At 45.9% G+C, this 22870-nt stretch overlaps 1 protein-coding gene and 1 long non-coding RNA gene across 5 annotated transcripts; one reads left to right on the top strand and one right to left on the bottom strand.

The window, feature by feature from the left end:
• Positions 1-76: 76 nt before the first annotated feature.
• Positions 77-21660, top strand: nudt13 (nudix (nucleoside diphosphate linked moiety X)-type motif 13). 4 transcript variants are annotated; one of them, XM_060854266.1, is made up of 9 exons: positions 77-106; positions 5748-5908; positions 8519-8658; positions 10050-10157; positions 11005-11111; positions 12539-12664; positions 14146-14257; positions 15791-15945; positions 18855-21660. In XM_060854266.1, exons 2-9 carry the CDS (start codon positions 5826-5828, stop codon positions 19041-19043), a joined length of 1020 nt encoding a protein of 339 aa, XP_060710249.1. In that variant the 5' UTR covers positions 77-106; positions 5748-5825; the 3' UTR covers positions 19044-21660. The 4 variants fall into 4 exon arrangements, with proteins under 4 accessions (XP_060710249.1, XP_060710248.1, XP_060710247.1 ...); XM_060854265.1 differs by having other exon boundaries at positions 85-126; XM_060854264.1 differs by having other exon boundaries at positions 96-356.
• LOC132835022 (uncharacterized) lies at positions 16048-16522 on the bottom strand. The gene is made up of 2 exons (XR_009647265.1): positions 16454-16522; positions 16048-16151 (listed from the first exon to the last, which is right to left on the bottom strand). It is a non-coding gene; the product is annotated as an uncharacterized LOC132835022 (long non-coding RNA).
• Positions 21661-22870: the final 1210 nt, after the last annotated feature.

The following is a 22870-nucleotide window of genomic DNA, read 5'->3' as shown; positions in this document are numbered from 1 at the left end:
GGTTAATATGACCTCGAGCCATCGGGGGCGCTGCGAGGCGACAGCAGTCAATGTGACCTCCGGCCATCGGGGGCGCTGTGAACGTGTATATCGCCACAACTTGACGGTATGAGCAAAGCTAACGACGTACGTGTTATACTTTAAAGATGAAGCCGCCAATTTTTAAACATCGCATTATGGAGTTGGGTTGGTGAAACTGACGGGTTTAGGGGAACCCATCTTGTCGCGCTCTCTCCCTCTTCGACAGCGGCGCTCCGTTGTCCCGGGTAACGGCTGCAATGTTATCCTTGGGCCCGAGGCTCAAAACGGGACGTTTCGGTAAAAAGAGCCCGAAAGGGAACCGGCGCTGCCGTGAGGTTTGTTTGTGAGAAGCGGCTCCGGCTCCTGCTCCCCGAGGCCTTGGCACTTACTCCCCAACTGTCGCCCGCACCCCCCAGTCTGATACCACCCCCTCCCTCTCCCCCCCCCCCCCCCCCCCCCCCCCCCCCCTCCCTCCCCCCCCCCCCCCCCCCCCCTCCCCCCCCCCCTCCCCCCCCCCTCCCCCCCCCCCTCTCCCTCCCCCCCCCCTCCCCCCAGTCTGAATTCTTCTCCCCAGTCTGATATCTCCCATCCTCACAGTCTGATCTCTTCGCCCCCCCCCCCAGTCTGACCTCTTCGCCCCCCCCCCCAGTCTGACCTCTTCGCCCCCCCCCCAGTCTGACCTCTTCGCCCCCCCCCAGTCTGATATCACCCCCCCACCCCAGTCTGATATCTGATATTTCCCACCCCCCCAGTTTGATACTTCCGCCCTCTCACCCCCCAGTCTGATATCTCTCTCCCCCACACCCCACCCTGGTATCGCCCCCCCACACCCTGATATCGCCCCCCACCCCCAGTCTGACATCACCCTTCCCGCACCCCCAGTCTGATATATCACCCCTCCTCCACCCCCCAGTCTGATATCACCCCTTCTCCACCCCCCCATGTGATATCACTCCTCCCCACCCCCAAGAGTGATATCAACCCTTCCCCACCTCCCAGTCTGATATCACCCCCTCTCCAAACCCCCAGTCTGATATCACCCCCTCCCCCACCCCTCCAGTCTGATATCACCCCTCCCCACCCCCCTGTCTGATATCACCCACCCCCCACCCCCAGTCTGATATAACAACCCCACCTCCAGTCTGATATGTCAACCCCCACCCCCCCCAGTCTGATATGTCAACCCCCACCCCCCCAGTCTGATATATCACCCCCCCACCCCGCAGTCTGATATATCACTCCCCCACCCCCCAGTCGGACATATCACCCCCACAGTCAGATATCATCCCCACCCCACCAGTCTGATATTTCCCACCCCCCAGTCTGATATTTCCCACCCCCAGTCTGATACCTCCGCCCTCACCCCCCCAAGTCTGATATCTCTCTCCCTGACACCCCACCCTGATATCGCCGCCCCCCCCCACCCCCAGTCTGACATCATCCCCCCCACCCCCAGTCTGACATCTCCCCTCCGTACCCCCAGTCTGATATATCACCCCTCCCCCACCCCCCCGTGTGATATCACCCCTCCCCCTCCTCCACCCCCAGCCTGATATCACCCCTCTCCACCCCCAAGTGTGATATCAACCCTTCCCCACCTCCCAGTCTGATATCACCCCCTCCCTCACCCCCCCAGTCTGATATCACCCCTTCCCCCACCCCCCCAGTCTGATATCACCCCCTCCCCCCACCCCCCCAGTCTGATTTCACCCCTCCCCCAACCCCCAGTCTGATATCACCCCTCCCCCAACCCCCAGTGAAATATCACCCCTCCCCTACCCCCATGTGATATCACCCCTCTCCCACCCCCAGTCTGATATCACACCCCCACTCCCAGTCTGATATCACCCCTCCCCCACCCGCCCGTCTGATATCGCCCCCCCACCCACCCGCCCGTCTGATATCGCCTCCGCACCCACCCGTCTGATATCACCTACCCCATCCCCCACCCCCCAGTCTGATATCTCTCTCCCCACACCCCAGTCTGATATCGCCCACCCCCACCCCCACCCCCACCCCCCCGTCTGATATCGCCCCCCCAGTCTGATATCTTCCCCCCCCACCCCCCAGTCTGATATCTCTTCCCCCCCCACCCCAATCTGATATCTCTTCCCACCCCACCCCACCCCACCCCAGTCTGATATCTCTTCCCCCCCCACTCCAATCTGATATCTCTTCCCCTCCCCACCCCAGTCTGATATCTCCCCCCTCACCACCACCCCAGTCTGATATCTCCCCCCTCACCACCACCCCAGTCTGATATCACCCCCCCCAGTCTGATATCACCCCCCCCAGTCTGATATCACCCCCCCCCAGTCTGATATCACCCCCCCCAGTCTGATATCACCCCCCCCCCAGTCTGATATCACCCCCCCCAGTCTGATATCACCCCTCCCAGTCTGATATCACCCCTCCCAGTCTGATATCACCTCCCAGTCTGATATTTCCCACCGCCAGTCTGATATCTCCCACCCCCCAGTCTGATACCTCCGCCCTCATCCCCCAGTCTGATATCTCTCTCCCCCACAACACACACTGGTATCGACCTCCCCACCCCCAGTCTGATATCACCCCCCAATCCCCAGTCTGATATATCATCCCTCACCCCCCCGTGTGATATCACCCCTCCCCCTCCTCCACCCCACCGTGTGATATCACCCCTCCCCCTCCTCCACCCTCCCAGTCTGATATCACCCCCTCCCCAACCCCACCCAGTCTGATATCACCATCTCCCTCACCCCCCAGTCTGATATCACCCCCTCCCCCACCCCCCCAGTCTGATATCACCCCCCCCCCCCACCCCCCCAGTCTGATTTCACCCCTCCCCCACCCCCCAGTCTGATATCACCCCTCCCCCACCCCCCAGTGAAATATCACCCCTCCCCTATCTCCATGTGATATCACCCCTCTCCCACCCCCCCAGTCTGATATCACCCCCACATCCTCCACCCCCCAGTCTGATATCACCTCTCCCCCACCCCCCAGTCTGATATCTCACCCCCACCCCCCAGTCTGATATCACACCCCCACCCCCCAGTCTGATATCACCCCACCCCCACCCCAGTCTGATATCACCCCCTCACCCCCCAGTTTGATATCACCCCCTCACCTCCAGTCTGATATAACAAACCCCACCCCCAGTCTGATATCTCAACCCCCCCAGTCTGATATCACCTCTCCCCCACCCCCCAGTCTGATATCACCTCTCCCCCACCCCCCAGTCTGATATCACACCCCCATCCCCCAGTCTGATATCACACCCCCACCCCCCAGTCTGATATCACCCCACCCCCACCCCAGTCTGATATCACCCCCTCACCCCCCAGTTTGATATCACCCCCTCACCTCCAGTCTGATATAACAAACCCCACCCCCAGTCTGATATCTCAACCCCCCCAGTCTGATATCTTCCCCTCCCCCACCCACCCCAGTCTGATATCTTTCCCCCCACCCCCACCCCGCAGTCTGATATCTCTCCACCCTACCCCCCAGTCTGATCAATCTCTCTCCCCCACACCCCAGTCTGATATCTCTCTTCCCCACACCCCAGTCTGATATCGCCCCCCCCACCCCCCAGTCTGATATCGCCCACCCCCACCCCCCAGTCTGATATCGCCCCCCCAGTCTGATATCTCTACCCCCCACCCCAATCTGATATCTCTTCCCACCCAACCCCGCCCCACCCCAGTCTGATATCCCCCCCTCACCACCCCGTCCAGTCTGATATCAACCCTGTCCAGTCTGATATCACCCCCCCAGTCTGATATCTCCCCTCCCCCATCCCCCCCAGTCTGATCTCTTCCCCCCACCACCCCAGTCTGATCTCTTCTCCCCCCCCCCCCCACCACCCCAGTCTGATCTTTTCCCCCACCCCCAGTCTGATAGCTTCCCACCCAAGTCTGATATCCCCTCCCCCCTCCCCCCCCCCCCCAGTCTGATATCCCTCTCCCCTCCAGTCTGATATCTCTTCTCTCCCCCCCCCACCACCCCAGTTTGATACTTCCCCCCACTCCAGCCTGATATCACACCCCATCCCACTACAGACTAATATCTCTCCACCCCCCCCCCAGTCTATCTCCCCGCATCCCCCCAGTCTGACATCTCTCCCCCCATCCCCCAGCCTGAGATCTCTTCTCCCCCTCCATCCCCCAGCCTGAGATCTCTCCCCCCCCCCCCCCCCCAGCCTGAGATCTCTCCGCCCCCCCCCCCATCCTCCAGTCGGAGATCTCACCCCCCCACCCCCACAGTCGGAGATCTCACCCCCCCCATCCCCCAATTGGAGATCTCACCCCCCCAAACCCACAGACTGATATCTCCCCCCCCCCAACTCTGATATCTCCCACCCCCCCAGTCTGATGTCTCCCCCCCCCAGTCTGATATCTTCCCACCACCCCACCCTACCCCAGTCTGATATTGCCCCCCCATTCCAGTCTGAAATCTCCCTCCCATCCTAGTTTGATATCTACCCCCCCACCCCACCTTACCCTGATATCTGCTACCCACCCCCCCAGCCTGATATCTTCCCCCCCACCCCCAGTCTGATCTCTCTCCCCCCCCCAGTCTGATCTCTCCCCCCCCCCAGTCTGATCTCTCCCCCCCCCAGTCTGATCTCTTCCCCCCCCCCCCCCAGTCTGATATCTCCCCCCAGTCTGATATCTCCCCCCAGTCTGATATCTCCCCCAGTCTGATATCTCCCACCCCACCCCAGTTGGATATCTACCCCCCCACCCCACCTTACCCTGATATCTGCCACCCACCCCACCCAAGCCTGATCTCTCCCCCCCCCCAGCCTGATCTCTCCCCCCCCCCAGCCTGATCTCTCCCCCCCCCCAGCCTGATCTCTCCCCCCCCCCAGCCTGATCTCTCCCCCCCCCCAGCCTGATCTCTCCCCCCCCCCAGCCTGATCTCTCCCCCCCCCCGCCTGATCTCTCCCCCCCCCAGCCTGATCTCTCCCCCCCCCCAGCCTGATCTCTCCCCCCCCAGCCTGATCTCTCCCCCCCCCAGCCTGATCTCTCCCCCCCCCAGCCTGATCTCTCCCCCCAGCCTGATCTCTCCCCCCAGTCTGATCTCTCCCCCCAGTCTGATCTCTCCCCCCTCACCCCCAGTCTGATCTCTCTCCCCTCACCCCCAGTCTGATCTCTCCCCCCCCAGTCTGATCTCTCCCCCCCCAGTCTGATCTCTCCCCCCCCCCCCCCAGTCTGATCTCTCCCCCCCCCCCCAGTCTGATCTCTTCCCCTCACCCCCAGTCTGATCTCTCCCCCCAGTCTGATCTCTCCCCCCAGTCTGATCTCTCTTCCCCCCCCCCCCCCGAGTCTGATCTCTCCCCCCACCCCGAGTCTGATCTCGCCCCCCCGCAGATTGATATCTCCCCCCCCCGCAGTCTGATATCTACCCCCCAGCCTGATATCTCCCCCCCACCCCTCCAGTCTGATATCTCCCCACCCCAGTCTGATATCTCTTCCCACACCGGTCCAATATCGCCGCCCCCCACCCCCGTCCGATATCTCCCCCCACCCCGGTCTGATATCTCTCCCCCCACCCCGGTCTGATATCTCTCCCCCCACCCCGGTCCGATATTTCTTCCCCACCGCGATGATCTCTTCTCCCCCCCCGCAAGTCTGATATATCCCCCCTTCCCCCCACCCAATCATCCTTTCACCCCCTTCTTTAATAGTTATGGAGGACTGTTTGTGTATGGCATTCAATGCCAATCTCTTTGCTGACAGATTATGTTGCTGATTTGGTGAGAAGAGATGAGTTGACCTTAGTCACAAACTCTAAGCTGGAGCTGTAAACTGAAAGTTATGCCTGTCTTTTTGAGGCATTTCACTACACCGGCCATGCAATTATCCTGCAGATTGGTTTCAAGTTATGTCAGTCGGATGCGGTGAGTGTTGCCAGTTTTTGTTTAAATGTCCAGAAGGGCTGTTCCAAAAAAAAGTTTATTTTTTTGCCCATCACCCAATCACCCGTGTTTTTTTTCATCTATTGACTGCCACCAGTAAATCACCCATGGTTTCCTGGAGCATCAGAGACTGGGAGGTGACCTTATAGAGGTTTATAATATCGTGAGGGGCGTGGAGAGGATAAATAGACAAGGTCTTTTCCCTGCGGTGGGCGAGTCCAGAACTAGAGGGTATAGGTTTGGGGTGAGAGGGGAAAGACATATAAAGGACCTAAAGGGCAACCTTTTCATGCAGAGGGTGGTGCGTGTATGGAATGAGCTGCCAGAGGGAGTGTTCGGGGCTATAAAATACAACATTTAAAAGGCATCTGGATGTGTATATGAATAGGAAGGGTTTAGAGGGATTTGGGCCAAGTGTTGGCAAATGGGACTAGATTAGGTTAGGATATCTCGTCAACATGGACAAGGCATCTGTTTCAGTGCTCTATGAATCTATAAATGATTAACTTTACATGCAAAACGCATTAAGAGGAATACTGACTATGAAATGTTCCCTCCTTGCCCTTCTGTTTACTTATTTCAAATATGTGTATTTTTATTTTCCAGTGAAGATAATTCAATAGGAAAAAAGTGCTGTTCAATGTTTAGTTGCAATATCAACATTGGGCTCTCCCAGACAAAGAAAGTGTACAGCACACACAGAACAAAATGCTGTTACTATCAACCAAAAAGTATTGGTCAATTCCAAATTGTATTCGTACAAACGGTTTTCTATTGCAGTTACACTCAGGTCCTGAATCTCCAGTCAAATTTTAAATTGCATTTAGAATACATTCATGCTCATAAATAATGAAGTATGTCCATGATGATCACACATACAGATGATTTTCTGGGTTTTAGATTTAGATTAGACTCCCTACAGTGTGGAAACAGGCCCTTCAGCCCAACAAGTCTACACCGACCCTCCGAAGAGCAACCAGACCCATTCCCCTGCATTTGCCCCTGCACCTAACACTACGGGCAATTTAGCACGGGCAATTCACCTAACCTGCAGATCTTTGGACTATGGGAGGAAACCGGAGCACCCAGAGGAAACCCACGCCGACACTGGGAGAATGTGCAAACACCACACAGATAGTTGCCTGAGGCGGGAATTGAACCCAGATCCCTGGCGCTGAGGCAGCAATGCTAACCACTGAGCCATTGTGCAGCCCAATTTTGTTTCTATTTTCTTTCCCGCAGAAGATTATCCTTCATTCTATAAAATAAAAACCAAAAATGCTGAAGAAACAGACAGCATCTGTGGAGGGAGAAAGGGTTAATGTTTTGACTCTGATTAGCTCCTTGAAAGTGGAGTCGCAGGTAGATAGGATAGTGAAGAAGGTGTTTGGTATGCTTTCCTTTATTGGTCAGAGTATTGAGTACAGGAGTTGGGAGGTCATGTTCCGGCTGTTGGACATTGGTTAGGCCACTGTTGGAATATTGTGTGCAATTCTGGTCTCCTTCCTATTGGAAAGATGTTGTGAAACTTGAAAGGGTTCTGAAAAGATTTACAAGGGCGTTGCCAGGGTTGGAGGATTTGAGCTATAGGGTGAGGCTGAACGAGCTGGGACTGTTTTCCCTGGAGTGTTGGAGACTGAGGTATAGAGATTTACAAAATTATGAGGGGCATGGATAGGATAAATAGACAAAGTCTTTTTCCTGGGGTTAGGGAGTCCAGAAGTAGAGGACATAGGTTTAGTGTGAGAGGGGAAAGATATGAGAGAGACCTAAGGGGCAACTTTTTCATGCAGAGGGTGATACGTGTATGGAATGAACTGCCAGAGGAAGTGGTGGAGGCTGGTACAATTGCAACATTTAAGAGGCATTTGGATGGGTATATGAATAGGAAGGGTTTGGAGGGATATGGGCCAGGTGCTGGCAGGTGGGACTAGATTGGGTTGGGATGTCTGGTCGGCGTAGACAGGCTGGACTGAAGGGTCTGTTTCCATGCTGTACATTCCTATGACTCTATAACTCTCCTTTGAAGAATTATATCGGAGTTAATGTTAATTCAATTTCCCTCTCCACAGATGCCAGATTTATTGAATTTCTCCACTTTGTTTTGATGACTGATCTCCAGCATTCACAATACTTTGCTTTTGTTTATCCTTCATGTCGCATTCATTTCCAACCAAGAGCAGAGCTGGTAAATACTGTCTCTCCCCACACCCCCCCCCCCCCCCCTTCAGTGCTCCTCTATTACCAACCAAGGTCTTAGTGTTTTCCCCTGTGTATTCTGTCTGTAAATTTTATGGATTACCTTGAGAATACACCTGATATCTTAAAGCTGATGAAGTTAAAAATCTCACAACACCATTATAGTCCAACAGGTTTATTTGGAAGTACAAGTTTTTGGAGCGCTGCTGATTTAAAACCGACGGCAATGCAATCTGCTAAAAAATGCACATTTTTGAAAGTTTGGCAAAAATGCCATGTTACATCAACAACTATAGCATATGTCGAGTCATAATAGCTCTTAGTGTGCAGATTTTTTCAATGCACCTCTGAAAACATGGTTAACTATCATGGAAATGTTGTTTTGGAACACAGCTACTTGCTTGAACTGAAGGAGGATGATGAAGCCTGCCGGAAAGCGCTGAGCTCTGGAGTATTTCTTCTCTTTCACAGTTTCTCACCGCTATTGCAAAGGAGTGAGAGCAAGTATATGGCACCGTTTGTGATGGCCTCAGGTATGAATGCCGTAGAACAGAAAGCACAAGGGGTTTATGTCAATCCTTTGTTTATTTTTTTTAAGTTGATAATGAATGTTAGAGTGTGATCTTTGAGACTATAAACCAATTAAAACAACGGTGATCTCTTCTTGTATAAATAACTTGCTGAGAAATTGTTTATTACAGTGTCCTAAATAGGAGAGCTTTAGTGTCATGGAGTTATATAGCATAGAAGCAGAACCTTCATAGTTTTGGGCCCCACTCCCCCAGACAGGGAAAAAGACTGTAGTTATTTACCCTTTCCATGCCCTCACAATTTTATAAAGCTCTGTGAGGTCACCCCTCAGCCTCTGATGTTCCAGGGGAAAAAATCCCCAGCATTTCAGCCTCTCCCTATAGCTCAAATTCTTTATCTCTTCCCCTCCCTGCAAAATAATGGTATTCAATTAGTGATGTTAATAAAATAATGTAGGAGGTGTCCAAATGTCATACAAAAATTATTGTATATTTGTTAAAAAGCCTGAGTAAGCATAAGCAGAATCTTTCAAATCCTCCTCTGTATTAATTTGGTTTCTGATATAATTAATAATGTCCTTTCTTAAATAAAAAAAAGTTTAGAGAATGTTCACCCAACTGATTGCTGACCTGTGGGGGTTATCTTATTAAGAATGAGAGGTGACCTAATTGAAAACGGCATGGTGGTACAGTGGTTAGCACTGGTGCCTCACAGCGCCAGAGACCCAGGTTCAATTCCCGCCTCAGGCGACTGACTGTGTGGAGTTTGCACATTTTCCCCATGTCTGCGTGGGTTTCCTCCAGGTGCTCCAGTTTCTTTCCACAGTCCAAAAAACATGTGCAGGTTAGGTGAATTGGCCATGCTAAATTGCCCGTAGTGTTAGGGGCAGGGGTAAATGTAGGGGAATGAATCTGGCTGGGTTCTGCTTCGGTGGGTCAGTGTGGACTCATTGGGCCGAAGGGCCTGTTTCCACACTGGAAGTAATCTAATCTAATCTAATCTAATCTAATCAAACATACAAAATACTTACAGGAAGACTCCGGGTGGAGGCAGGTAAGGTGTTTCATCTGGCTAGTGAGTTTAGAATCAGGAGCACAATTTTAAATATGAGGGAAATGCTCTTCAGGGCCGAGATGATTTTGTTTTACTCAGAGGGTGGTTAATCTTTGAAATTCTGTACCCCAGTGATTCTGTGAAAGCTCAGTCCTTGAGTATACTTAGTGGAGAAGTTTATAGATTTATCATAATAAAGATTGATGGGAATAGAGTGGATAAATTGAAGTGTAGAATCAGTCACGACCATATTAAATGGTGGAGCATGCTCAGCGGCTTATTCCTGATCCTATATTCCTAGAAACTGTGCTATTTTAAATAAGGTCATTTTCTCTTTCAGAACTGAATGGTATTCTCCACTTACTGGATCAGAAGGAGAAGTATAAGGAACAGTCGGTGCTGATTGGCTGTACAGAGAGTCGTGTGCCACAATTTGCCCTGGATCTAGGTAAGACTGTCATGCAAGTATCTGTATTCAAAATGAATGTAACTATCTTACAAAGGGCAACACTGACAGCAACATAAAGTGTACACCTTTATTGCAGTACAGTGAGCAATGCATTTTGAGTTAAACACATATCTACTTTACATTGACTCACATTGTAAGCATGTTTTCCTTAGATACCTGCAGGTTTGCAGTATACATTGTTTGAATCAGAATAGGGCAAATTAATTTACTTCTCATTTTCTTGCAACTCTGTTCCTTCTCCACATACAAAGAGACCTTACGTGAAAAGGTGATGAAAGCAGATGTGAAAGCAACTTCCAAAGTGTATAGGATAAATACTAAATGAAGAGAATGACAGAAGTCTAAGGAAAGAGCAAGGGGTGGGTGTAATTGAACAGCTCTTTCAAAGAGCCAGCAAAGGCTGGATGTACTGAACGTAGTCTCATTTTATGATGTGCATCTGCAGTTTGTTCTCCTGTGTTGGAATTGACCCTCTTGCCCAGGTCTCCTCCATCAAAATGCATGTTTTCTTCCTATTCCTTGTCAAACTACTGTGGCTGCCCCACTGGTATTTTGTTCATCAAAGCCTATGAATGCATGGAATCTCTATTTGGTTGTCCATTTGTTTCAAAGCCCTTCTCAACTGTCCTTGACTCTTGAGCTTCTGATGAATTAGGAGCAGAAATAAGCCATTCTGCTCTTGCTGACCTGACAGCCTGAAACACGAGTGTTTTTAAAACATAATTACTTAGAAAAGATTAGGAAAAAAACATGGAACTCTTAAAATGCTATTTCCATTAACACAGTTGATGACGGATAATGTTCTAACTTACGCTTTTAACTTCAGGTAAAATTGAAAAAGCCAGAACCGAATCGGTTCTGAAGGGAACATTTGTTGATTTACGGAAAGCCTTCTTCCTCTTGGATGGAAAGGATGCACCTTTACTGTCAAAGGTAGAACACACACTTTGGCAAACTTTGAAAATAAGAAGTTCCCTAGTGCATTTTCCATGACAATGCCTTGACCAATTGGATTTGATTTGCCAACCAATCAGCACCCTTCTCTCATGCAGTATAAGTGTTGTACCCATTGAAGTCTGGAATTGGAGCTTCTGAACTTACGTGGAGGTATCTGCACCAAATGGTCTGCATCAATTCAAGAAGACAGCACATGATCACCTTCTCAGGGCAATTGGGGATGGTCAATAAATGCCTATATCCTGTGGAAAATCTGGAAGAAAACAAAAATATCAATGGTGTTCTCGCTTTCTGCAGCTGTAAAATGGGCTCCCACAACTCATTTGATGTGGGGTCTCCCACGCGCACATCCTAAAATTCTGAGACCAAAACCCAGGTTTGATGAGTGAAAACCATTTTTTTTAAACTTTCCAGATATGCACATCGTTGGAAAGGCTTACATTTATTCCTGAAACCTGCTTGTCCAAGAGGGTGATAGTGAGCTAACTGAGTGGCATGCTCAGCCAGTTCAGAGGACAGTTAACCACATTGCTGTAGATCTGGAGTCATATGTAGACCAGACTGGGTAAGAGTGGCAGATTTCCTTCATAAAGGACATGAGAGAACTAGATGGGTCTTTATGACAATCCAATAGTTTCATGGTTATTGTTATTTTTAATAACTTTCTACTCCAGATTTATTTCATTAACTGGATTTAATTCACACAGTGCTCTGGTGGGATTTGAACTTGTCTCTTGGTTATTAGTCCTGGCTTCTGGATTACTAGCCCAGTAATACCCACTAAGCACCCATCCCACACATTCTGGTTCAGGTCACCCTTAGCCAGTGACTCTCACCGTATTAGCATAGTGATAAGGCATGTTCCTTTTATACAATTCAGGAATTTTTAACTTTTGTTGACTTCATTCTGTTTTATTTTCGCTGTATAAATACAAATTAGTAACATTAAACATTGCTACAGAGGTGGTAAATCGACAGTAGTCCGATGAATCATTCTTTAATATAGCATGTTGATTTTATTTGTATAATGAAATGTTCATAATTATGCAATCCTTTTATAATCTTGTACTATATTTTTATTTTAATTAATAATTATGTTATCGATAATGATTACTTGTTTTATTTGTATCATCACAATTTAGCATGTTTTTTTTAATTAAAGCAATGATCAGTGTATCTATTGATGGGAAGATTATAATGTAAGACTCTTTCCCTTCCTAATGGCCAGTTTTCAGTATTGGTCTCTGTTATAAAATGTTTTCTGCCCACTTTTTTCAGCGTTGCTGTACATTTTAGGAATGATTTCTTTGGATTTTGTATTGCATGTTCTGTGGTTTCAGACTGTGCTTGTACATCAGATCAGACTGTCTGGAAATGTCAAGACAATAATGAATATATTTTAGGCACAGGGTCTTCTCCGCTGGCACAGCACACATCTCTATTGCAGTAGAACTGGACGTCAGACACACAAGAATGTGTCAGGCAGTAAACGTATCTGTAGCTCCGAAGAAATAACCTACTACCCACAGGTAAGCATTATAGCAAGAATCTAATTAACATTTAACTAACTTTCTCTGGTATAGACGGTACCTCACAAAAACTTAAGTCATAAGTTAAGAGTCTGTGGTGTTGATGGTATTGATGGAGAATTGGCTAATGGGTAGGAAACAGTGAGTGGGGATAAGGGGTTCTTGTTCAGGTTGGCGATCTGTGACCAGTGCAGTTCCACAGGGATCTGTGGTGCTGGGACTGAACTGTTTACAATATATATTAATGACTTGGAGAAAGGAAGCAAATGTATTGTAACCAAATTTGCGATGACACAAAAGTAGGTTGAGAGGCAGGTTGTGAGAGGGATACAAGTGGCTTACAGAAAGATTATTGGTCGATTTAATTGGGGAAAAAAATTGGTAAATAGAGTATAAGAGTGGGAATATTCAATGTTGTTTGTTTTGGAAGGAGGAACAAAAGAACAGAATTATTTAATTGTGAAAAAAAATGCAGAAAGCTGCAACACCCAAACAGACTTTGGTATCTTGCATCAAACGCAAGAAAGCAAGCACTTGTATAGTCTGGAAGACTAATGGAATGTTGACCTTTATTTCAAGGAGTGTCTTACTGCAACCATACGAAGTACTGGTGAGACCTCACCTGGAGTACTATGATCAGTTTTGGTCCCTCTGTTTAAGAAAATACATTTGGAGGCGGTTCAGAGACGGTTCACTCTGATGAATCCCGGTATGGAGGGATTAGTTTATGAGCAAAACTTAAACCGGTTGAGACTCTACTCATTGGAGTTTAGAAGAATGAGAGGTGACCTCATTGAGACATACAGGACTCTTAAGGGGTTTCTCAGCATAACTGTTGAGAAGATGTTTTCCCTCATGGAGAGTCTTAAGACCAGAGGGCATAATCTCAGAATTAAGGAGTGCCAATTATAGACTGGGATAAGGAGGGTTGAGAGTCTTTGGATCTCCTTGCCATAGAGAGCTGTAGGAGCAGAGTCCATGTGTGTTTTTAAGAGATGGATTCTTGATAAGTAGTGGAATCAAGGGTTATGGGGAAGTGAGGAACGTTGGACCAGTCATGATCCTATAGAATGGTGAAGCAGTCTCAAGGGGCTGAATGGCCTACTCCTGTTTCTATTTTTTATGGTCTTAATAATTCTTCCTTCATCTTCCTATTTTGGATAAAATATTCCATTTTCTCGCTGTGTCTCATTTATCTTTTTGTGCCTGGGCGCTCAATAATTGTATACTAATTTCATTGCTTAGCCTAAGTTAATGGTTTTCAAAGTACAGCACAGAGTCATTTGCAACTTTGTTCCTTCTTGCCTTATGTTAGTGACTCTCACCCTGCCTATTTCTCCTAATTGCACTTGCTCAGATTATCAGAAGAGTAGTTGTTATTATGAGTGGTTATTACTAATTAAACAAGCGAAGTCAACAATTGCTGCCACATCTGCAGCCTTCCTGCTGCCCAATCACACTCTATATTTCTTTATTACCAGGTGTCTCCTGTAATTATTGTGCTGGTGTCTGATGGAGCACACTGCCTGCTGGCACGGCAGAAGTTATTTCCCCCTGGAATGTACAGTGCCCTGGCTGGATTCTGTGACATTGGTAAGTAGCCTTTCTTGTACATGACTCGAAGTATCACTGTAATGTTGTGCAAATAAAAGGTATTCAGTTTGTTTTTTACTGTGAATTGTAACCACATGGATGGGCTTTTGTTACTATTACACCTGAAAATGTCCAATAGCCTTTTGTAAGGAGACTCAATAAGGTAATTCATGAAGACCGTCTCCTTGTGCGCGGATTGCCTGGTTTCTCACCTCTCTCTTTGTCTGGCAGTATACTTGAGATGGAAAAATTGTGGCTGGTGGGGAGAAGGCAAGCACAGAATCATAATACGGATGTAGGACATTGACCCAACAGGTCCATAAACTGGAATTTTCTGATGTTTATGCTCAGAGCCAACTCCTTCAGCTATCACCCCACTGTATTGCACCCTATTGCCAAATCGTTCTGTCCATTTCCCCCATCAAGGTGTTTATCTAGCTTCCCCTTGAGTAGTCCATTAATGCCATTCAAAGCAATTATTCCTTGTAGTAGTTCATTATTCAAATCGTTGGTGTAGGGGTTTCTGCAGAATTCTGTATTGAATTTAATGTTCACTATCATATGTAGCACCCATGTATTTGGTATTACTACAAGTTAAAATATGTTCTCTTAAATGAATGAAAATATTTCTACTTTCTTAAACCTCTTTATAATCCACGTGGTCATCCTCTGCCTTCTCATTCCTAGAAAAGAAAGCATCTTCAGTCTTTCTAGATAAGTATGTTCCCTTATTTCAGGTGTCATTCTAGTGATTTTTAAAATTACTATTTCTATAATGTCTCTCTATTACCCTTTCCACATCACAGATACTACATCTGTTCACATTATTCCAGCTGTAGTCTAGTCAAGGTTCAGTACAAGTTTAACATTGCTTTGCTGCTTTCTAATTCTGTCCCTATGTATATGTATAAACAAATTTTTGGGTATTTATGAAGTCATTAATAAAAATTACAAAGAGTAGAGGCCCAAGAACAGAGCCCTGTGGAACACCACTCACCACTGACTTCCATGCAGAATACTTTCCTTCCACTACTACTCGCTGTCTTCTGTCGACCAGCCAATTCTGTATCCAGACAGCTAAATTTCCTTGTATCCCATTCCTCCTGACCTTCTGAACGAGCCTACCATGGAGATCTTTTATCAAATGCCTTGCTGAAGTCCATATACACCTCATCCACCGCAAAGATGTGGCACACTTTGATTCAGATTCCGACATAGGCATGAAAGTGTAACAGATAAGATGAAGAGAGTTTCATACTTCCCCTGGTTGCCTCATTGTCCCTAATCCCATCCATCATAAATCATTGCACAAATAGGCCACCAAACCAAGGACCTGTACAATTGCTGACACACAGTAAAGATACTAGAGAGTGGCAAAGGTGTATTTTCCCTCTTTTGTTTTGTAGAGAAGTGGCACTTTGGTACACAATACCATGCCTGTCAAATTGGCAATCATACATTCAGACTGATTCACAATAAATTTGTTTTCCTCGCAAAGTGTGGATTCTTAAATATTTTCTCCTCTTTTCCCAGGGGAGACTGTGGAGGACTCGGTGCAACGGGAGGTTGCCGAAGAAGTTGGTTTGAATGTATCCTCCCTAGAGTATTCTGCATCTCAGCACTGGCCCTTTCCCAACAGCTCACTGATGATTGCTTGCCATGCAATGGTGCAACCAGGGCAGAACGAGGTAAGTTGTGTCAGATTGTGGAGAGCAGAGAAAACAGGCCGATGGTAGATAAGATTCTGCAAATTAGTGACCTGATCAAAGATATGAGGAAAATGAAAATAATTACAGGAAATGTCTAGTTTATTTGGTTATTTTGTATTCTTTCATCTTGCTCTGTCTCTGCTGCTGGACTGGACACCACATCCAGTGACTTTGCCATTCTTGTCCTGTAAAACAAAAAAAAGGTAGCAGATAACAGAAGTGGTTAACGTTGACTCTATTTGTCTTGCTCTCTGTCCCCACTTAGTGCCTCGTTCTAAAAGCTGCAAAGAGCATTTTACAACAGAAAGGTGTGTGGGTTCAGTGCAGCATAACTTTGCCAGTTTCTTTCTTTTAAAAGAAAGACTTGTTTCTATTTATCCTCACAACCTCAAGAAATGAATTTCTGCTGGACTATAGCCACTTGTAGGAAAGGCGGTGAGCAATTTGTGCACGGCAAGCTCTCTAAAAACAGCAATGTTATACTTACTGGATAAGTTTGATTTGATTTATTATTGTCACACGTACCGCGGTACAGTGAAACGCTTGTTTTTCATGCAGGCAGGTCATACAATAAAAAGTGCTTCCGGGTAATAGAACAGGGGAAGGAATATTATTTCTAGTTGCAGAGAAGCTGCACAAAGTGTGAGGTCAGCATTCAGTTTGAAATTTGAGAGGTGCATTCAGAAGTCTAAAAACAAAGGAAGAAACTGTTCTGTAATCTGTTGGTTTTGATGGATGAAGTTAGAAGAGATTTTAACCAGGATGGGAGGGGACTTTGTGATTGTGTTGGCTGCCTTCCTAAGGCAGCCAGAACTATAGATGGAGTCAATGGATGGAAGCTTGGCTTGTATGATGGACTGTGCTATGTCCACAACTCTCTGTAGTTTCTTACGGTCCTGGGCAGAGCAGTTGCCATACCAAGCCGTGATGCATCCGGTTAGAGTGCTTCCTATGGTGCATGTAGAAAATTTGACGAGAGTCTGTTAATCTGTTTAAATGTTGTTGGTTGAAAGATAAATATTGGCCAGGACACCAGCGAGATCTTTCATTTTTTTTCAAAACAGGTCTGTGGGATCTTTAAGGATCATTTCCTGATGAAGGGCTTTTGCCCGAAATGTTGATTTTCCTGCTCCTCAGATGCTGCCTCAACTTTTCCAGCATCACTCTAATCTAGACTCTGGTTTTAGCAAGGTTTGTAGCTCAGGTTGAAGTTTAGGGTGTAGGCTTGCTCACTGAGCTGTAGGTTTGATATCCAGACGTTTCATTACCTGGCCAGGTAACATCATCAGTGGTGCCCTCCAAGTGAAGAGAAGATGTTGTCTCCTGCTTTCTATTTTTATCTACACACGGATGAAAAATACCACCATTTCAACTGGGACAACACATCTGTCCTTGGACAGGCTAAGCAAAGAAATGCCAGAGAATTCCTAGAAGCCTGGCACTCCAACCACAATGCCATAAACAAACACACAGATCTAGATGCCATCTAACAACCCCTCAGAAAAAGAACAGGAAATAACATCATCACAAACCCCTGGAACCCCATCCAGGAGAAAGATATAAATAGAAAGCAGGAGACGACAGTTTCCTTTCACTTGCAGGTCACCACTGATGATGTTACCTAGCCAGGTAATGAACCGTCTGGATATCAAACCTCTACAGCTCAGTGAGCAAACCTACACCTTAGAGTCTGGTTTCCAGCATCTGCAGTCCTTTTTTTTGTTACCTGTGGGATCTTTAACTCTACCCAAGTGCATACAGCCCTTCTAACAATGAAGCATTCCCTTAGGATCCATATTATCCAGCTAAAATCTGGTGCTCACGTTTGTGGAACCTGTACTAGAAGTTTCTGACTGAGAAGTGAAAGTTGTTAGTCACTGAACAAATGCTAACACCATCATGTCCAATGAATATATCTATATCAATACTCATTGCACACTTTTTTTTTAAAGATACGCTAATCCTCTTTTCTTAGAAAAAAAAACAAGTACTGCAGATCTAACCTCTCTTTATTTTTATTCAATAATCTTCTAAAGCGTGTTAACGATAGTATGAGGAATTGAGTATTTTCTGTTTTTGTTCCCCGAAGTATATACAGAGTACTCCAGGGTCCGAAGTAACAGGAACTGGATGTCGAACAAAGCTGTTTCTACAATCCCCTATTGCGCTTTATTCAAATTAAAAGGAGCAGCCCTTGCTGCAGAATTTGCTGGTGCCAGACCTTGGTTCTAAAAGCCATGTCTAAACTAATCCATACAAACCTCGGATTGATGTCAGAATGTTATTCTCCACATAAAATATGATAATGCCTTAGAATTGGTCAACACATCCTGATTTAGGAGGGCAAGGGAGAAACTGTCTTTTATTTCTAAGTGAATCAGCTAAAATGTACTAATCAATTTTGTTCATTCTCAGGATTTGTGCATTGTCAACAAGACCAGAAATTTCTTGCTCATCCTTATTTTTGCCTATCATTTAACTTTTACACCGGATGTAAAAAAGGCTTTACAGTTAAACTCTTTTTAACCAAGTGGATGTTTTGAACATAACAAGCAGCCAAAGAGAAATGCTAACGCTGAATTCCCAAACGTTTTGGAACTCCCGCTCGCTGTGGAGAAGTTGGTCTTCAAACAGAATATCTTTCCCTTGTCAGGCACTCATCACAATCTTTATGTAAAACAGCCATTAGTTGCAGACAAATTGCTCACACATAAGCGACAAGCTAGTTTTCAGTTGTTTCTAACCTTTAACCAGTTGCAGAATTGCAATAGAGCCTTGATTTCTTTACCTTAACAGAGGTTCCAGTATTATTGTTATATCTGACAAGTGTTGTTTCACTAGCAATGCTGTAATTTCCAAATTGCTGACTTTCATTTGATTATGACTAGATTGACCTGAACCACTCGGAGCTTGAGGATGCTCGCTGGTTTGATGCTAAGAAGCTAACGGAAGCTTTAAAACGTAAGCGGATGCCCACCAAGAAAGAAATGGGAGATGTTCCATTTTGGATCCCACCACCATGGGCTGTAGCACATCAACTAATCAAGGAATGGACCGAAAGTCAGCAGGCATCCTGAAATTTTTCAATTGGTGTATTTGTCAGATTGTTTGCTGCATAGAAACTATTTCTTTCTCATTTGATTTATGTGCTTGGTCAGGTATTAATGAAGCAGCTGTAAAACCCAACAAATGTTTATTGTATCAGACTTTTCTTCTATAACATTTATAAACCGGAGTAGGTGTCCCCTATGTATAACAGGGGATATAGGAGATTATCACAAAGTGATCACTGCATAAAGGCATTATCGATATGGATCCTATTGAAATAATTGGCATCATCAGAGCATTATATAAACTTGCTTATTTTAAAAGATACATCCTGAGATTTGTGTTTAAAAAGTGTTTTACGCCCGGTATTTTCCCAGAGTAGATTTCCTTTTTAAAAACAAAACTGAATAATTCCCTGTTGTCTTCAAATCAAATCAGACTGCGGGATATGGGAGTCTGTCAGAATACAGAAAATCTGAAATGAGGTAAGGGAATGTTGCTAAAATCTACATAAATTTCTACTTTATAACTTTAATTTCTTGAAGTTTGAGGATGGTTGTTTCAAAAGAATACTGGCAATATTCAGGTAAATAATGTTAAAATCATTTCCCAAAGTTTACCCACAAAGGAATTAAGTTAATTCCAGGCAGCACAGTGGCTCTGCTGCCTCACAGTGCCAGAAGCCTGGGTTCAATTCTAGCCTTGGGCAACTCTGCTCACTCCACACAGGTGTTCTCCCTGTGTCTGCATGTGTTTCCTCCCACAGTCCAAACATGTAGAGGTTAGGTGGATTGGTCTTGCTAAACTGCCCCTAGTTTCCAAGGAAGTGTAGCCATGGGGAATGGAAGCATTACAGGGAGGGGCTGGGGCTGGGTGCGATGCTCTTTGGAGGTTCCCTGTGGTCTCTGGGCCAAATGGCCTGTTTCCACACTGTGGGGATTCTATGATTAGAAACCTGAATCATTGAAAAATATACAATTGGTGTCGATCATCTTTTGTATTATAAACAATACACAAAACTTAAACAATTAAATCCAGTTACATTGAATTTCATTGTAATAGTTGCTTAAATATTTCAATTTTTGATATATTTAACAATTATACTCTTGACAATGTTTGCACATTTCAGTACCTCAGTGTTGGACATGATGAATCACTTCTGTCCATTAAATTCATTCTGTGCATTTTAAGGCTTTGTGTGGGAAATTGTGTCTCACTAACGTGATTGGGTTTTTTTTTGTAAAGAAGTAATAAAGAGGATTGATGAGAGCAGAACGGTGGACGTGATCTATATGGACTTAAATAAGGTGTTTGACAAGGTTCTTCATAATAGACTGGTTAGGAAAGTTAGATCACATGGAATAAGGGACATCTAGCCATTTGGATACAAAACTGGCTCATAGGTAGAAGTCAGAGGGAGGTGATGAAGGATTGCTTTTCAGACTGGAGGCCTGTGCCCTTTGGGGGTGTGCTGCAAGGATCAATGCTTTTCGTCACTTAGATAAATGACTTGGATGTGAACATAGGAGTTATGGTTAGTAAGTTTGCAGATGACACCAAAATTGGATAGCGAAGAAGGTTACCTCGATTGCAATGGGATCTTGATCAGATGGGCCAATGGGCTGAAGAGTGGCAGATGGAGTTTAATTTAGATAAATGTGAGATGCTGCATTTTGGAAAGGCAAATCAGGGCAGGACTTGTAAGGTCCTGGGGAGTGCTGCTGAACAAAGAGACCTTGGAATGGAGATTCATAGTTGCTTGAAAGTGGAGTTGCAAGAATTTAGGATAGTGAAGAAGGTATTTGGTGTGCTTGCCTTTATTGGTTGGTGCATTGAGTAAAGGAGTTGGGATGTCATGTTGTGGCTATATAGGACATTGGTCAGGTCATGAAGGGTTCAACAAAGATTTACAAGGACGTTGCCAGGCTTGGAGCGTTTGAGCTATAGAGAGAGGCTGAATAGGCTGATGCTATTTTCTCTGGAGGGTCAGAGGCTAAGGGGTGACCTTATAAAGGTTTATAAAGTCATTATAGGCATGGATAGAGTAAATAGATAATGTCTGTTCATTGGGGTGGGGGAGTCAAAAACTAGAGGACATAAGTTTAAGTGAGAGGGTAAAGATTTAAAAGGGACTGAAGAGGCAACTTTTTCACAGAGGATGGTGCAAGCGTAGAATGAACTGCCAAAGGAAGTGGTAGATGCTAGTACAATTGCAGTATTTAAAAGGCACCTGAATGGGTACATAAGTAGGAAGAGTTTAGAGGAATATGCACTAAATGCTTGCAAATGGGACTAGATTAGGTTAGGATATCTGATTGGCGTGGATGAGTTGGACCGAACGACCTCCTTCCGTGCTATACATCTCCACAACTTTAAAAGCTGCAGCCAAGATTTGATTACTGCTGCGCTGTTCATGGGGAACTGAAAATACAACAACTTCAGGCAGTACTGGCTTTCTTCTCTTACTGTAGTACCTATGAAAGGTTAATACATGTACACCATTCTTTATGGGTGAATTAAGACTACAGGGATCATTTTCAAACATCCCCAAACACTTTTTTTCTCTCACACACCTGTTCTCTATTCTGGCAGCTTGCTAAAGAAAGGTTTTGACGTCATGTTAAAATGTACTGTATTTCTTCACAGCAGAGGAAACAAATTGCAAACCCATTGCATGCAATAAAAAAACACTTTGATTTGCAAAAAAACTTTTAGTTTGTGCTGAGCGTTTCTGAACTATTTCAAGAAGGTTGCCGTGGACTCTCTACTGAGAGAGAGAGAGAAAGAGAACTATGGGTAAGTTTAACCTGACATTGAGAAATGGGCCCTTCATGACAATCCCAGCCAGTATTGGAAGGGAACTGAGGTGTTACCAGCATTTCGCATCTTAAATCAACTAATTGATTTAAAGTCACCTCTTGACCAGAATTAACAAGGGCACTTGCAATTTATCACAATCTGTCTATTTAAAGAGTTAGTAACTAAGCACACTTCAAAAGCAAGCCTAGATTCCTCCATCCATGGAAAAATGCAATCCTTGAAGGATTAGATGGCACCTGAACTAGAGTCTATGATATTTGGTCAATAACATACTCTTATTATATAATATCCCACAAGCACATTTTCAGTTGCCAAGCTATTCTTATTTATTTAGGCTTGTGAATAGGCCTGCCTCAATTTAGTCTCTTTCCCTGGTCTTTCTAGACAAATTATAACCATGAACAAAAACGCATGCACAGCAGTAGTGCTTATTTTTCCCCACAGACCCTGTGTGAGAGTGTGTGTGTGTGTGAGAGAGAGAGTGTGTGTGTGTGTGTGTGTGTGTGAGAGAGAGAGAGTGTGTGTGTGAGAACTTGGTTAAAATAAAAATGTGCAAAGTTATTTTATCAACAGATCCACCACCAGGAAAAATACCCATGTGGCCAGGAAAGCAGTGTCAGACCAGAGCCTGTAGGGACAATGCCTATGTGAAAGAAGTGAAGGGGAGGACAAAATCAAAATAGAACTGAAGGGGAAATAAAGCACTCCACCACCAGCAGTGCCCATTCTCACTAAAAGCATCGAGAGTATTGGTGGACTCCATATGCTCCTCCAGGAACACCAGGGCACAAACATAACCACAGATGAAGGGTAGGCAGTTGGCCATGATGACCCCTTTTTCGGCCCGCTGCAGAGACCTGTTAATGCTGGCCAGCCTAGCCAGGCCCAGGAACAGACCCACAAGGAGATCTGCTGAGCTGCCTCTCCCCTCTGCATCGGGTGCCCAATGATCAGGAGCATGCGGTTGAAGTGCAACCAAAAACAGAGCAGAAGGTCTTTCCGATAGCTAACCCAGGAGTGCAAACGCCCACAACCA

Source organism: Hemiscyllium ocellatum, chromosome 43 (assembly GCF_020745735.1).
Source record: "Hemiscyllium ocellatum isolate sHemOce1 chromosome 43, sHemOce1.pat.X.cur, whole genome shotgun sequence".
NCBI classification, from domain to species: domain Eukaryota; kingdom Metazoa; phylum Chordata; class Chondrichthyes; order Orectolobiformes; family Hemiscylliidae; genus Hemiscyllium; species Hemiscyllium ocellatum.
This window is presented reverse-complemented; position numbering and strand designations above follow the sequence as displayed.